Genomic DNA, 15,876 nt, shown 5'->3' on the forward strand with positions numbered 1-15,876 from the left:
AGATCTTTATCCAGAGGCCACAATTAACTAATCATCAAAGAATTCATACTGGAGAAACAACTTCTGAATATAAAAATTGTGGGGGAATATTCCACAATGACTCAAATATCAATCTATAGATAATTTATACAGCAGAGAAACTTTATAAATGTAAGGATTATGTAAAGGCCTTCCATAATTTCTGAAACCTAAACTGACATGGGAGAATGTCAAAGCAGACTTTGTAGATGTAATCACTGTGGGAAGGCCTTCCATCCCAGATCATCTCTTACTTCCTATTACAGAGTTCACACAGGAGATAAACTTTATGACTTTGACAAATATGAGGCTTTCTGCTTGAGGTCACTATTAAACTATCATACAGGATTTGTCTTCCAAATATATAACAGGGAAGGCATGATCACACAACATGTACACGTTCTGAAAAAGCTCTGGGAGTTTCTGTGAACAACCAACTCAACATGAATCAGGATTGTGGTATAGCACCCAGAAAAGAGAATGCCATCTTGACCTGAATTAAGAAAGATATAGCTTCCAGGAATAGGGAGGTGATAATTCCATAAACTCAGCCCTTATAAGACATGATAGGGAGTCTTCAGTGTGAGCCAATGTGATTTAAGACAGATAAGCTAGAGAGAAGATCTAAAGGACCAAAGGAAACAAAGTTGGTGAAGAGTTTCGATTCCATTTCATATGAAGATCAGCAGGAGGAACTGGAGATGTTTTAAGATTTGGAGAATATGAAGTCTGTCTTCAAGTATTCTGTTTGCCCATGAGAGTAGAACCACATGCAATGGGTAGAAAACTCAAAAATGCAAATTGAAGGTGGATATCAGGAAAAACTCCCTAGTAATTAGAGTTGTCCACAACTGGAGTGGTATCCACTCTCCTGAGTGGCCTTAGGAGAAGAGAGGAGCACCCTCTTTCGAGTTCTTCAAAGAAAGGCTGGGTGGCTGTTGATTGGGATGACCGCTGAGTATGTGATAGTGGGGTACCTTTGTTGTATAAGTTGGACCAAATGTCTTCTGAGGTCCCTTCCAACTATTACATTTTGTGAAATGCTCAATTCTGAATTGAACTCAGAGAATTCTGTGAAACCTTATGAATGTGCTAAATATATGAAAGCCTTGAACCACAGGTTATCTCTTGCTTCTAAGATATTGGAGAATCCATACAAGACAGACATATTATGGATGTACTGCAATAGGAAGGTCTTATATGGCCCCCCAAATGAATCAACATCAGAGAAACTCATACTGGAGAGAAACCTTTTGGATGTAAGGATTGTGAGGTGGCTTTCCATGACCATTCAAATCTAAATGGACAAAATTCACATCAAATAGAGCCCTTGTGAATGTGGGAGTATCTTTGTGGGGGCAGCAATATTCTAACCCATTCCTCAATGCAAGTTAAGCTGGACCATCCTCGAGACTTTATTGGAGTAAAGTTCTATTTCTTAACTGTTAAAAAGATCATAAGAAACTAAACAAGGATAAACTGCTTACCTTTAAATACAGGAAGATGATTTATGTTCCTCTAAACCATATCATCACCAGAGATCAAAGAGAGAATCTAATTAGACAAGGCCTAGGAGTAGTTCTGTTATGTCTCAATGATCCTAAGAGAAGAATGGGAAGAGAGAAGAAGAGGAATACAGAAGAGGTAGAAAGAAAAGGGAAAATTGTTTCACATAATCAGGATACCCAAGAAATTTATGTAAACAAAATGGGTAAAAGAAAGAGGCTGATACTTGAATCTCGCTCTCATCTGAACTGGTCAAAAGAGAAAAGAATGCACACACATATACACACAGAGAGTTGGGTACAGAAATACATTTCATGGGCAGCTAGTTGGCTCAGCGAGTAGATCACCAGCCCTGGAGTCAGGAGAACCTGAGTTCAAATCCAGCCTCAGACACTTGACACACTAGCTGTGTGACCTTGGGCAAGTCACTTAACCCCAATTGCCCTGCCTTCCCCCACCTCCAAAAAATCCAAAAAAAGAAACAAAAACAAGAAATACATTTCACTTAGTAGGAAAATAGGAGAGGGAGAAATAGAGGAGGCATTAAAAGGAGAGTAGATTAAGGGAGAAATTAGTTCTAAGCAAAACAAATGAAGGATATACAAAAATATTTGTAGCTCTTTTTCTTTGGAGGAGAGAGGCGAGGCAATCAGGTCTTCCTGACTCCAGGGGCAGTGCTCCATTCACTGTACCACCTAGCTGCCCCTCATAGTTCTTTTTAAGGAGGCAAAGAATAGGAATCAGAGGGGGTGCCATCAATTAAGAAATAGATGAAAAAGTTGTGGCATATAAATGTGATGGAATACTATTGCTCTGTAAGCAATGAAGAAGGGGATGGTTTCAGAGAAGTCTGGGGAGACTTGTATGAACTGATGCAAAGTGAAGTAAGCAGAACCAGGAGGACAACTGACACAATGACAACAGTATGGTAAAGAAAAACAATTTTGAAAGAATAAGGGACTCAGATTAGCATAATAACCAATGATGATTCCAGAGAACTCATGATTAAAAATGTTACTCATGTCCTAATAGAGATGAAGTACTCAGAGCACAGAATGAAGCATGCATTTTAGACATAGCCAAGGTAGAAATCTGTTTTGCTTCATCGTACATGTTTGTAACAAAAGTTTTGTTTTTCTTTAATTCTCATTTTTTGTGAGTTAGGGTAGTGGGGGAAGGAAGGCATATTTTTTCTGATTGAAAAACATAGCCATGGATATAACATGTAGATATAATTTTTAATTTAAAAAAATTGACGTTAACTAAAATTTGTTCATGTTAATTGGCTCATTGATATTGAGGAGCTGTTAAATAGTTCAGTGATATTGGGCAGCACATAAATGGGGGTTCGTTATAATCCCCAAACCCTTAGGGTTACTCCTAGAACCCTGTTAGGAACAACAGTTAGCCACCCCCCAGGGGTTCAATGTGCCCATCTGAGTGAGGGTTAGAAGAGTGAGCCCAGAGACTTTCTTATTTATTGAAAGGTTGTCTTGTAGAGATGAGATTAGATTTGCCATTTGGTCAGAGAGAGGAAATTTGGGCAATGGATAGAAGTCACAAAGAGGCAAATTTAGGTTTGAAGTAATGAAGATCTGCCTATCAATTAGAATGATTTAGCAGTGGAATGGGGTCCCTTGGAAGGTGGAACAATAGAGGATGTATGACCATTGATCAGGTATACAAGGTAAGAAAGAAGGAAGGAAGGACCGAAGGAAGGCAGGAAGGAAGGACGGAAGGACGGAAGGAAGGAAGGAAAGAAGGAAGGAAGGAAGGAAGGAAGGAAGGAAGGAAGGAAGGAAGGAAGGAAGGAAAGAAGGAAGGAAGGAAGGAAGGAAGGAAGGAAGGAAGGAAGGAAGGAAGGAAGGAAGGAAGGAAGGAAGGAAGGAAAGAAGGAAGGAAGGAAGGAAGGAAAGAAGGAAGGAAGGAAGGAAGGAAGGAAGGAAGGAAGGAAAGATTCATTAAGTGCCTACTATGTGCCAGGAACAGTGCTAAGTATTACAAATATCTCATTTCATCCTCATAACAACCCTGAGATTGAGAAAACTAAGGCAAACAAGGATCCTGTCCTGTACTTGCTCTGCCCTTGTACTTGGGGACTTCAGTATACATATTGCAGTTCCCTCAGTTGCCACGGTCTTATAGAACCACAGGAATTTGGAACTGGGAGGGATTCAGAGGCATCCAAAGACCCAGTTCATCCTCCTCCTCAGCATCCACTTTGGCTGCTCATCCCCAAGAACTCACCATCATCCATGACTTTGCAATCTCCACAGTCTCTTTGACAATGACTTAAGGGAATGTTCCCTTTCCCACTGCAACTGCAGCCCCTAAAGATGAGCCTTCAGATCCTTTTCAGATCTAGTAGGGACAATGAATGAGCTTGCATAAACAAGTCTATACCTTTTCCCCTCGCACAGGGGAGTAATTTGGAGGTGTTTTTGTTTTTTGTAGGGTTTTTTTTGAGACAATATAGTCTTAATATTTTTTTTCATTTAGTATGTTATTTTCCCCAATTATGGGTAAAAACAATTTTTAACATTCATTTTTAAAACTTCGAATTCCAAATTCTCTCCCTTCCTCTCTCCCCATCCCCCTCATTGAGAAGGCAAGCAATTCAACACAGTTATATGTCATGTAGTATATATAGTGTAGTCGTGCAAAACATATTTCCATACTAGTCATGTCGTGAAAGAAAAAAGACCAAAAAACTCAAGAAAAATAAAGTTTTAAAAGTATGTTTCCAACTGTATTCAGACAGCATCACTTCTTTCTCTGAAGATGGATCCATTTTTCATCAGAAGTCTTTCAGAGTTATCTTGGATCATTGCTTTGCTGAGAAGAGCTAAGTCATTCACAGCTTACAACGTTGCTGTTACTTGTACACAGTACATTTCACTTCACATCAGTTCATGTAAGTCTTTCCAGGTTTTTCTGAGAGCATCCAGCTCATCGTTTCTTATAGCATAATAGTATTCCACCATGATCGCATACCACAATTTGTTCAGCCATTCCCCAACTGATGGGCTTCCCCTCAACTTCCAATTCTTTGCCACCACAGAAAGAGCCACTACAAATATTTTTGTACATGTGGGTCCTTTTCCTTTTTGTTTTTTATCTCTTTTGGGATACAGACCTAGTAGTGGTATTGCTAGGTCAAAGAGTATACATAGTTTTATAGCTCTTTGGGTATAATTCCAAATTGCTCTATAGAAGGGTTGAATCAGGTCACAACTCCATCAACAATGCATTGATGTCTCATTTTTCCCACATCCCCTCTAACATTTGTCATTTACCTTTTGATTTACCCATCTGATTTACCATTTACCTTACCTATTAGCCAATCTAATAGGTATGAGGTAGTACCTCGGAATTGTATTAATTTGCATTTCTCCAATCAGTAGTGATTTAGAACATTTTTTCATATGGCTATAGATAGCTTTGATTAGTTCATCTGAAAACTCTTCATATCTTTTGATCCATTTATCAACTGAGGAATGAACTGCTCTTGCACATTGGTGGGAAGTCCAGCATGCATCAGCAGGAATATGTGTGTCTAATGACTTGTTTACAATACAATACTATGCGGTTACATGACACAATACTGCATCATCAAAATTTCAATGCAGGAAAAAGCTCACAAGTTCACAACAAACTATTAAATTTAAGATGTACCATTTTAAAAATTATTTTTAAATGATGTGATTTGAAAAAAAAACCATTAAAGGGTTAAAGAAGGTAGATTTCCGGGGGTGGGGAGCACTGAGTAACTTTTTTTCTTTTAAAGGGGGCTGTAGGCCAAATAAGTTTGGGAACCTCTGCTCTAGACTGTAATGGGCCACTGGTGGTGCAGAAGGGATTCAGGAAGACCTGAGCTCAGACACTAGCTGCATTGTCGTGGTGGTTGTTCGGTTGTTTCAGTCGTGTTTGAATCTTCATGACCACATCTGGGATTTTCTTGGCAAAGATCCTGAAATGGTTTGCCATTTCCTCCTGCAGTTCATTTTACAGGTGAGGAAATTGAGGCAAACAGGGTTAAGTTACTCAGCCAGGGTCACACAGCTTGTGTCAAGTGTCTGAGGCTAGATTTGAACTCTGGTCTTCCTGACTCCAGGCCTAGCATTCTATCCACTGCTCTGCCTATTTGCTGAATGGCCCCGAGCAATTCATATGACCTCCTTCAGCTTCAGTTTTGTCATCTGTAAAATGGGGATAATATGAGTACCTGCCTCACAAGGTGTTGTGAGAGTAATCACAAAGCGCTTCACAAACCCTGAAGCCCTGTTACTGCTAGCTTGTAATAGAGAAGGTTAGAAAAGGGCAGATTTGGAGTGGGGCGGGATTTGAGCTCTGGTTTTGGACGGGTTGAGTTTGAGATGTCTGGGCCAACTAGCTGAGATGTCTAAAAGGCAGCTGGAGACGTGAGACGGGCTGGATAAATAGATCTGGGGGTCGTGTGTGAAGAACTGATCACTGAACCCACCAGCGTTGTGATCATCCAGTGAGATGATATAGAGGGGGAATGGGGAGGAGGTACGTTAAGAGGCTAGTAGTAAAGTTGGAGAGAGCAGCTTCAGGTAAATGATGAGGTAGGAAGTCAGACTGCAGAGGGGTTGGAAGAGAGTGACAGAAGTGAAGGTAATGATTGAAAACCACTCTCTTGCAGGGGTTTGGCCACAGAACAGAAGAGTGACCCCAGGCGATGGCTAATGGAGATGGACGGATCAGGTGAGAGCTTTTGAAGGCTGCAAGAGGCAATGAACCAAGAGACAGGGAGAGAGGAGGGTAAGTATGAAGGGATGGGAGTATGCTAACATTGAGCAGAGAGTCTAGGCAGTTAGCAGTGGTGAGAGGGAGGTCGGATGACAGAGGCAGAGGAGCAGACTGTTCAAGCCCTCCCATCAGGTGGACATGTTGAGTCCTATGAGGTCCAGGGGGCCAGACTCACAGCAGGCAGGAGCAGGAGAGGCTGGATCTGGCAGTCCAAGGGGGGTCGGATCTCCAGAGCACTGAAGAAAGTTAGGGGACCCAGGTCAGGACTGACACAGGGCTCTCTGGGAAGTCTCTGGAGCAAAAGGGCCACAGGCACCTCCAGCTTGAATCCATGACTTCTTTGTTCTACCAATCTCTCACCTCTGCTACTATACCCATGGTACCGAACATGCTGTACAAATGTCTGTTATCTCATTTCTGCCAGCCCTCACCCGCACAGCAATTCTTTTATTTTTCAAAGATCGACATCGCATCATGATCCACCTTTGGGATGGGAGGTGCCTTTCTTCTTCAAGCCTCCCCACCCCATCTCACAACCCTCTCTCCTCTTCATCTGAGCCAGGAGGCCATTCGGCATAATCCTTATCTCCCCCCACTCCCTGTGGCCAAATCCCTCTCTATTTCTGCCTATCTTCTCCTTTGTTCTAGTCTCAAACAATAAGGTTTCTCTTCTCTTTGCTAAGGCCGATGTTTCTACTGGTTCCCTTGATCTTACCCCTCCCTCCTCTTCTAGGAAGCAACCTCCATGAGTTCTCTCTCTCTCTCTCTCTCTCTCTCTCTCTCTCTCTCTCTCTCTCTCTTTACTCCTTCCCCCGTCTCTCCCTCTCATTCTCCCTGCCTCCATCTCTCTCTGTCTCACTGTCTCTCTATCTCTCTCTGTCTGTCTCTGTCTCTCTCTCCTCTCTCTCTCTCTCATTTTCCATCTCTGTATCTAGTAGTTCCTCCCTCATTGCCTGAATCAATTGATCAACAAGCATTTATTAAGTGCCCCCTGCCTGCCAGGCATTGCTAGGTGCCAGGGATACAAGTACAAAGAATGAAACAATAAATAATAATAACTATAGGTCCCACTCATATTGCACTTTCCGGTTTGAAAAATACTTTATAAAGACTATTTTAACACACAGGAAACCCTTAATAAATGCTGGCTGACTTGACTGCCAAGCCATATCATGCCTGGTGCCTGGAGAAATGGAAAACCCCAGAATATCCTAATCCATACAGCTGAGGATGGTGGGGGAAGGGGAGGAAGTAGTGTAGGGCATGGGAGGACATGTCCTATTCTAACAGAAAGTGTAGACCTGATAAATGACTTACTTATGTGAGTAATGTCAACGGTACAGAAAAAAGGTAATCAAGAAACAGCCAGTAGACCAAGTTGGCAGCAACAGAAAGTTTGTAAGACTGTGAAAGACCTTAAACACCAGGCTAAGGAATCTATTTTTGTGTGTGAGAGAGGTCCAGGGTTCAAATCCCAGGTGGGTCCCCCTGTATAGCAGGTGTTTAGCATTAGGCCAATCAGACTCATGTAGATCCCTCAACAGCCAACCAACTTGACTTCTTACCATACTAGCTTCCATCGTCCCAATTTCTGTGGTGATTAAGAGGTATGTTGGGATATTTCTTTATTAATTACTAAAATTTCAAAATCTCTTATTAATCAATAAACTAGCACTCTAATATTAAATTTATTTATTTTATATGCATTTGTAATCTGTTCCTCCCACTTCCCCCTCCCATTGAGCAAAATAAAAACAAGACATTCAATTAAGACATAAGTGGTACAGCAAAACGAATTCCCATGTGGGCTCTGCCCCCCAAATATCTCTCTCTCTGCATGACTTCCCTTTGTTCTGGGCTGTGCCTCACTTGGGCCAGTCCCCTGGTAGTTTAGTTCAATACTGAAATAAAAGGAAATGTTCAACAATGAATAAAAGGAGATCTATTTAACCATGGCAGAAAGATACTCAGAAATGATAGGCATTGGTGGATGCCTGAAGTTGGTTCAACTGAGAGACTCCCTTGACTGAATGAAGGGTTAATGAAATATTAAAGATCTTCCCAGTACATTTATAGGCCTACATGAATACCTATGTTGTTCTTTCTCCTTGGAACAGGGGCTGTGTTCCCAGGACTAAAACCTTGCCCAGGTTCCCAGCACTAAAAGTTCAATCAGCCCTTGATCAATTCCTCTTCCTGGAAGTGTTGGCCACCCTTCTAGGAACAAAAGGAATCCATCTTGTGTCCTTTTCAACACAGACATTTTGCCACATCAATCACAGATAGTTTGCTCCTTTGGACTCTGGCCTGGTGCAGAGGTGCAACACATCCAGTACAGTTAGTTACTCTAAGTCACCTAAGGCTCTGGCAACAAGCCTATTAATTGGCTCAGCGCCATCTTTGTCTAAAACTGGGTATAACCTGGAGAAATTCACTTACTCTTTGGAGTTCATCCGTGGGGAGGATGCTCCGCCCAGGACATTTTCCCAATCGGGACTCCGGAAGCTGAACCAAGACACCCCAGCCACATGACCCAGATGTAGATGTACCCTGGATTTGGTAATGTATATAAATATTTCTATTGTTCTTTGGGACTATATATATATTTATTTATTATTTATATATATTATTTATATATATTATTATATATATTATATTTATATATATATTTATATATATTATTTATATATATATATATTTCTTTAATCCTGCTTTATATTGTTCTTGTATGCAAAATAAATGTTATACTGATTCTAATCTGGTGTGAGCGTGTTCATTACATTATGCAATCCGATCCTGAAAATAGTTAAAGCAGCTGCACGTATCTCCTTAACGATACACTGAGCTGCCCCTCGTGATCCACCAGCCAAAGCTCCAAGAAAACACTGCCCTCTCCCCCTTCCCAGGTCTTCACAGGTGATTCAGAACGAGGAAATGCCCAAGGCCTTAGTCCCCTGAGTCAACCAAGTCTTGGAAAATATCTCAAAGGCTTTTAAGAAAAAACTAGCCGTATTAATATGGAAATGTTTTGCACTACTTCACATGTATGATCAATATGAACTGCTTGCCTTCTCAAGGGATGGGGAAAGGACAAGAGGGCAAGAGAATTTGAAACTTAAAATTTTTTAAATGAATGTTTTTTAAAAAAATTTACACATAACTGAAAAAATAACAAAATAAAAGCTTTTGAAAAAAAAGAAAAACTAGTCTAACTCTCATAGAGGAAAAGGGAAGGATCAGGATATTGCTTCTGGTCTGGCCTGGCCTAAGGTGAAGCTTTGGGGGTGGAGAGAAGGGGATGAATTGAGAGATGACAAGACGGTGTAAGTAAGGTCTCTGTAAATCGTAAAATGCCCACACGTAACCCCCTACAGTTCCTCCCAACAGGAGTTTTGATGCTCTTTAAGTTGGTTCTGTATCTCCCTTTGTTAAATAACACCTAGTTTGGGCCATTCCCATCTTGGAATATCCTCTTCCCATCTCCCCTCTGCCTGGGCCAACGATAGCATCCACAAATCCTTGAGAGTAGGAACAGCCCTCAGAGGGGGTCTGGTCCCACCTATCCATGGACAGGACTCCATCACTGCTCTCTCCTTTCTCTGTACTCATGTTCTATCTCCAACCTCATCACCACCTAGTGACTTATAGAGGATGATGAAGGTTCCCAAGTCCAAGCTACCCCTTAAGAGGTCCTCAGGGAGCTCCAGCCTATGTATTGTCTCATGTTTGGATAATTGTGCAAGCCAGACTCCAGTGTTCTGGAAAGATAAATGCTGCATGGTAGCATGAAACATGTTACTTCCTGTGCACCTTGGCCTGGCATCTACTCCATGGATGGCCCCATGTCCCCATTCCAGCCTTACTCCCTGCTATGCCCTCTCCCTTACTTGGCATTCCAGCCACACTTGACTTCTTCTTGTTCCCTGGTCACAGCCCACAACTACCCACGTTTGGTGAATGTGGTATCTCAGGTATGCTAATTACTGTGACCTTGGCTGTGTCACAACCTCTCTGAGCCTCTGTTTCCACTCCTGTAAAATGAAGGTATTTCAAGGAACTCAAAACTAAGGGATGCCCCACCAATGGGGAAATGGTCAAATTATGGTATACGAACAGAATGATCATTCCATCAGAAATTATAATAGTTTCAGGAATCAAGAGAAGATAAAATGGTCAATTTTGATTACATAAAATTTAAGATTTTGCAGAAACAAAAACAATGCAGCTAAAATTAGAACAAAGTCAGGTAAATGGGGCGGAGTGGGGGGGGGGGCCTGTGGCAAATTTCTCTATTAAAAGTCTTATTTCTAAGACATATAGGGAACTGATTCAAATTCATAATAAAAACCATGAGTGGACAAAAGATATGAACGGAGAAAGAAATCCAACCTATCAAAATCTATATAAAAATGCTTGGAATTACTAATAGAGAAATATATATTTTAAGCTACTCTGAGATACCACCTCACACCCATCAGATTGGCAGAGTGGACCAAAATAAGGGGAAAAATGCTGGCACAACTGTGTAAAAACAGGTACATTAATGCCTTGTTGGTGGAACTCTGTGCTGGTCCAGCCATACTGGACCCTTTGACCCAGCAATGCCACTACTAGGTCTATATACCAAAGAGATCAAAAGAATATGCACAAAAATTTCTAGCAGCTCTTTTTGTGATCACAAAGAACTGGACACAGAGGAGATGCCTGTCAACTGGGGTATGGCCAAGTAAGTTAGGGTATCTGGACATGATGGCATATTATTATGCTGTAAGAAATGAAGGGGATGGTTTCAGAGAAACCTGGGAAGACTTGCATGAACTGATGCAGAGTGAAGTAAGCAGAATCAGAACAACTTATACAATAACAATAATAGGGTAAAGAAAAACAGTTTCAGGGGTGGAGCCAAGATGGCAGCTGGAAAGCAGGGACTCTCTTAAGCTCTCCCCCAAATCCCTACAAATAGCTGTAAAAAATGGCTCTGAACAATTTCTAGAGCTGCGGAACCCATGAAATAGCAGAGGGAAGCAGGTCTCCAGCCCAAGACGGCCTGGATGGTGGCTGGGAAGGGTCTATCACACAGTGCTGGGAGCAGAGCGCAGACCAGCGTGAGCAGCGGCAGGACAGACCAGACTAGGAGTAAGCCTGAAGCAGGCCTTAGGGCCGTGAATCATTGAGCTGTGGCAGTTACCAGACTTCTCAACCCACAAATGCCAAAGACCACAGAGCAGGTTAGTGGGTAAACTGCTAGATGGGGTTACAGAGTGATCCAGCCACCAGTCCTGGCAGTGGCAGAGGTGGTGTGGTGGTGGAGCTCCACTGCCAGCTGCTTCCAGAGTCCCTGGCTCACACAGTGGGAGGAATCAAGCGGTAGACCAGAGCGGGAGTGCAGAGTTTGCTTTGCCCTGCTTGGATCTGGGTTGCAATCCTGGTTAGCAGTTCTTGGGGGAGGAGGAGCACTACTGTGGCAGAGCTTGCAGTGACAGTGGAGTAGAAGTAGCTCTGAAAACAGCAGTGCTTGGACCCTAAAGCTTGGGACAAAGCACTCTCACTCTACAAGCAGTCATACCCTTACAAAAAGCTCAAAGGTCAAGTAGTTGGGAACATGAACAGGCAGCGAAAAAGGACGCAGACACAGACTCAGACTCTAGAATCTTTTTTTTTGGTGACAAAGAAGATCAAAATATACAGCCAGAAGAAGTCAACAAAGTCAAAGAGCCTACAACAAAAGCCTCCAAGAAAAATATGAATTAGTTTGAGGCCATGGAAGACCTCAAAAAAGATTTGGAAAAGCAAGTAAGAGAAGTAGAGGAAAAATTGGGAAGAGAAATGAGAGTGATGCAAGAAAATCATGAAAAACAAGTCAATGACTTGCCAAAGGAGACCCAAAAAAATACTGAAGAAAATAGACTAACCCAAATGGCAAACGAGCTCCAAAAAGCCAATGAGGAGAAGAATGCCTTGAAAGGCAGAATTAGCTAAATGGAAAAGGAGGTCCAAAAGACCACTGAAGAAAATACTACCTTAAAAATTAGATTGAAGCAAGTGGAAGCTAGTGACTTTATGAGAAATCAAGATATTATAAAACAGAACCAAAGGAATGAAAAAATGGAAGACAACGTGAAATATCTCATTGGGAAAACCACTGACCTGGAGAATAGATCCAGGAGAGAGAATTTAAAAATTATTGGACTACCTGAAAGCCATAATCAAAAAAAGAGCCTAGATATCATCTTTCAAGAAATTATCAAGGGAAACTACCCTGACATTCTAGAGCCAGGGGGTAAAATAGAAATTGAAAGAATCCACCAATCACCTCTTGAAAAAGAACCCAAAAAGAAAACTCCTAGGAATATTGTCACCAAATTCCAGAGTTCCCAGGTCAAGAAGAAAATACTGCAAGCAGTCAGAAAGAAACAATTTGAGTATTGTGGAAACACAATCAGGATAACACAAGACCCAGTGGTTTCTACATTAAGGGATCAAAGGGCCTGGAATATGATATTCCGGAGGTCAATGGAGCTAGGATTAAAACCAAGAATCACCTACCCAGCAAAACTGACTATCATGCTCCAAGGCTAAACATGGATTTTCAATAAAATAGAGGACTTTCAAGCTTTCTCGGTGAAAAGATCAGAGCTGAATAGAAAATCTGACTTTCAAACACAGGAATCAAGAGAAGCATGAAAAGGTAAACAAGAAAGAGAAATCCTAAGGGACTTACTGAAGTAGAACTGTTTTGTTTATATTCCTACATGGGAAGATGATGTGTGTAATTCATGAGACCTTTCTCAGTATTAGGGTATACATATATATAGACAGAGGGCACAGGGTGAGTTGAATATGAAGGGGCAATATCTAAAAAATTAAAATAAAATAAAGGGATGAGAGAGGAATATATTGAGAGAGGGAGAAAGGGAGAGATAGAACGCGGTAAATTATCTCACACAAAAGTGACAAGAAAAAGCAGTTCTGTTGGAAGGGAAGAGGAGGCAGGTGAAGGGGAATGAGTCAATCTTGCTCTCATCAGATTTGACCTTAGGAGGGAATAACATACATACTCAATTAGGTATCTTAGCTCACAGGAAAGTAGGGGGAAGGGGATAAAAAGGGGGGTGATAGAAGAGAGGGCAGATAGGGGGAGGAAGTAATCAAAAGCAAACACTTTTGAAAAGGGACAGGGTCAAGGGAGAAAATTGAATAAAGGGGGACAGGATAGAATGGAAGGAAATATAGTCTTTCACAACATGAGTATTGTGGAAGTGTTTTACATAATGATACATGTGTGGCCTATGTTGAATTGCTTGCCTTCTTAGGGAGAGTGTGTGGGGAGGGAAGAGGAGAGAGAATTTGGAACTCAAAGTTTTAAAAGCAGATGCTCAAAAAAAAAAGTTGTTTTTGCATCCAACTGGGAAATAAGATATAGGGAATGTGGCATAGAAATCTATCCTGCCCTACAAGCAAGTAAGGGGAAAGGGGATAGGGGGGAGTGGGGTGACAGAATGGAGGGCTGACTGGGGAACAGGGCAACCAGAATATATGCCATCTTGGAGTGGGGGAAAAGGTAGAAATGGGGAGAAAAATTGTAACTCAAAATCTTGTGGAAATCAATGCTGAAAACTAAAACATTGAATAATAAAATAATTGTTAAGAGAAAAAAAAGAAATACAATTTCAGAGGAGCCATGGTTAAGCATGTTATCCACCTCCTGATATGACCAAAAGTTATGGACTCAAGATGCTCGATGAGACACATCGTTTTGGCCAACGTGGTAATTTATTTTGCCTGACTATGCATATTTGTTGCAAGGGTTTCGTTTTTATTTCTTTAGGGGGGTAGGGAAGAGGAAAGATAGGTATTAGGTTCCCCATTCCAAAAAAAAAGTTTGTTGGGTTCAAATTAAAAAGGCGGGGGAGGGGGAATGACAAAAGGGACAACTTCAAAAAGACCTAGGAAGATTTGTATGAACTGATGCAGAGTAAAATGAACAGAACCACAAACCACACTGAAAGACCTAAGGTTTCTGCTCAATGAAATGACTGACCTTGATTCCAGAGGACTGATAATGATAACAATGACAGCGAGGCAATGGACTCAGGATATAGAACAAGACATTGTTAGGGTGGGGAAAGGGTGCTGGGGGGCAGGGCTGGTCAATGTGAGAATTTATTTTTTTTTTGTTTTTGGGGGGGCGGGGCAATTGGGGTTAAGTGACTTGCCCAAGGTCACACAGCTAGTACTTGTGTCAAGTGTCTGAGGCCGCATTTGAACTCAGGTCCTCCTGACTCCAGGGCCGGTGCTCTACTGACTGTGCCACCTAGCTGCCCTGAGAATTTATTTTACTGAACTATGCGTATCTGATACCAGACAGCTGGGGACACAATGGATAGAGGTCTGGACCTTGAGAGTCGGGAAATCTTGAATTCAAATTCGGCCTCAAACACTTACTAGCTATGTGACCCTGGGCAAGTCACTTAACCTCTGGCTCAGTTTCCTCATCCATAAAGGGAGTAATAACATCAATTTTCCAGAGTTGTGAAGATAAATAAGATATTGGTAAAGCCTTTTGCAAACCTCAAAGCACTTTATAAATGCCAACTATTACTTTTTCCAGTGAGGGGAGGGAAAGGAGGACAATGATATGGTTGCCAAAAAAAAAGGCAACTGATGCATTTGTTCATACCCAGAAGAGAACAGAAGGAAACACGCCAGCTTTGATAGTTACAAATTGAATTATCCTTAAAAGGAAAAGCAAGCTTTACTTAGTAGTCATTTTCATGGACAAGCCTTTTCTGTTCTATTTTGTAAATTCACGTGCTTGCCTAACTCGGTGTTTTAGAACTTAAAAATGAAATCAATAAAACAAAATGAAGGGGGGGTTGGGCTGGATGACCTCCAAGGTACCCTCCCAGCTCACAGGTCTTGGTCATGAAGCTGGAGGGTGGGGGAGCCTTGCCCAGGTCTCCTCTTAGCCTCCTCCCTCTTTCAAATAAACCTTAGGATATGCTTTTGTGTGAAAAGGAGTGGATCCAAGGAGGCGAGAGGAAGGAAATAAAGGGTTCACCCCAAGAAATCAATCTGAGCCCAGAGAACCAGGCTGGCACTGGGGAAAGGTTAAGAGGGCCAGCAGGGCTTAGGCCTGCAGAGCAGATATGTGAAAAAGTGAGAAATGTGGGGAGAGTGGGTACAGCCAGAGATGTTAGATCTTACCAAAATCACACCCTCCCCTCGCTGCCCCAACGCCCAGCTGGTAGAGCCCTGGCCACATCTAGGTGCCATAGTTCCACCCCCTCTACTAGAAGGTGCGCTGCCCAAGGGCAGTGACTTGATCTTAGCCAAAGGAGGGGTCTCTTCCTTAGGGCCCTGCATTTCAGGGAAGGTGTCAACAAGTAATTAGTGAATGGGGTGCTGGAGCAGTGGGAAAAACAGGGCAGGGATGTTGCTGGTCAGTCAGCCTTTGGCTTCAAACAATCTAATCCTGGCTGAGGAGCAAGCCTTTAACACCCTTCATCACCTGAGCCCCTCCTGTCTCTCCAGCCTCATCAAACTCCTCTCCCTCCCCATCTAGCCAAACTGGCCCCA

The 15,876-nt window shown here is 42.1% G+C and overlaps 1 protein-coding gene across 1 annotated transcript in view; it reads right to left on the reverse strand.

Annotated features, from left to right (window-relative positions):
- The window catches only part of LOC118846683 (vitamin D3 hydroxylase-associated protein-like), a 78,379-nt gene extending 71,704 nt beyond the window's left edge, over positions 1–6,675 (reverse strand). The window contains exons 1-2 of the mRNA XM_036755453.1: positions 6,658–6,675; positions 6,473–6,589 (exon numbers count right to left, since the gene is read on the reverse strand). Of these exons, the coding sequence (XP_036611348.1) occupies positions 6,473–6,589; positions 6,658–6,675 (135 nt within the window). The remainder of the gene's footprint in view (positions 1–6,472; positions 6,590–6,657) is intronic.
- Positions 6,676–15,876: the final 9,201 nt, after the last annotated feature.

Source organism: Trichosurus vulpecula, chromosome 4 (genome assembly GCF_011100635.1).
Source record: "Trichosurus vulpecula isolate mTriVul1 chromosome 4, mTriVul1.pri, whole genome shotgun sequence".
Lineage (NCBI taxonomy): Eukaryota > Metazoa > Chordata > Mammalia > Diprotodontia > Phalangeridae > Trichosurus > Trichosurus vulpecula.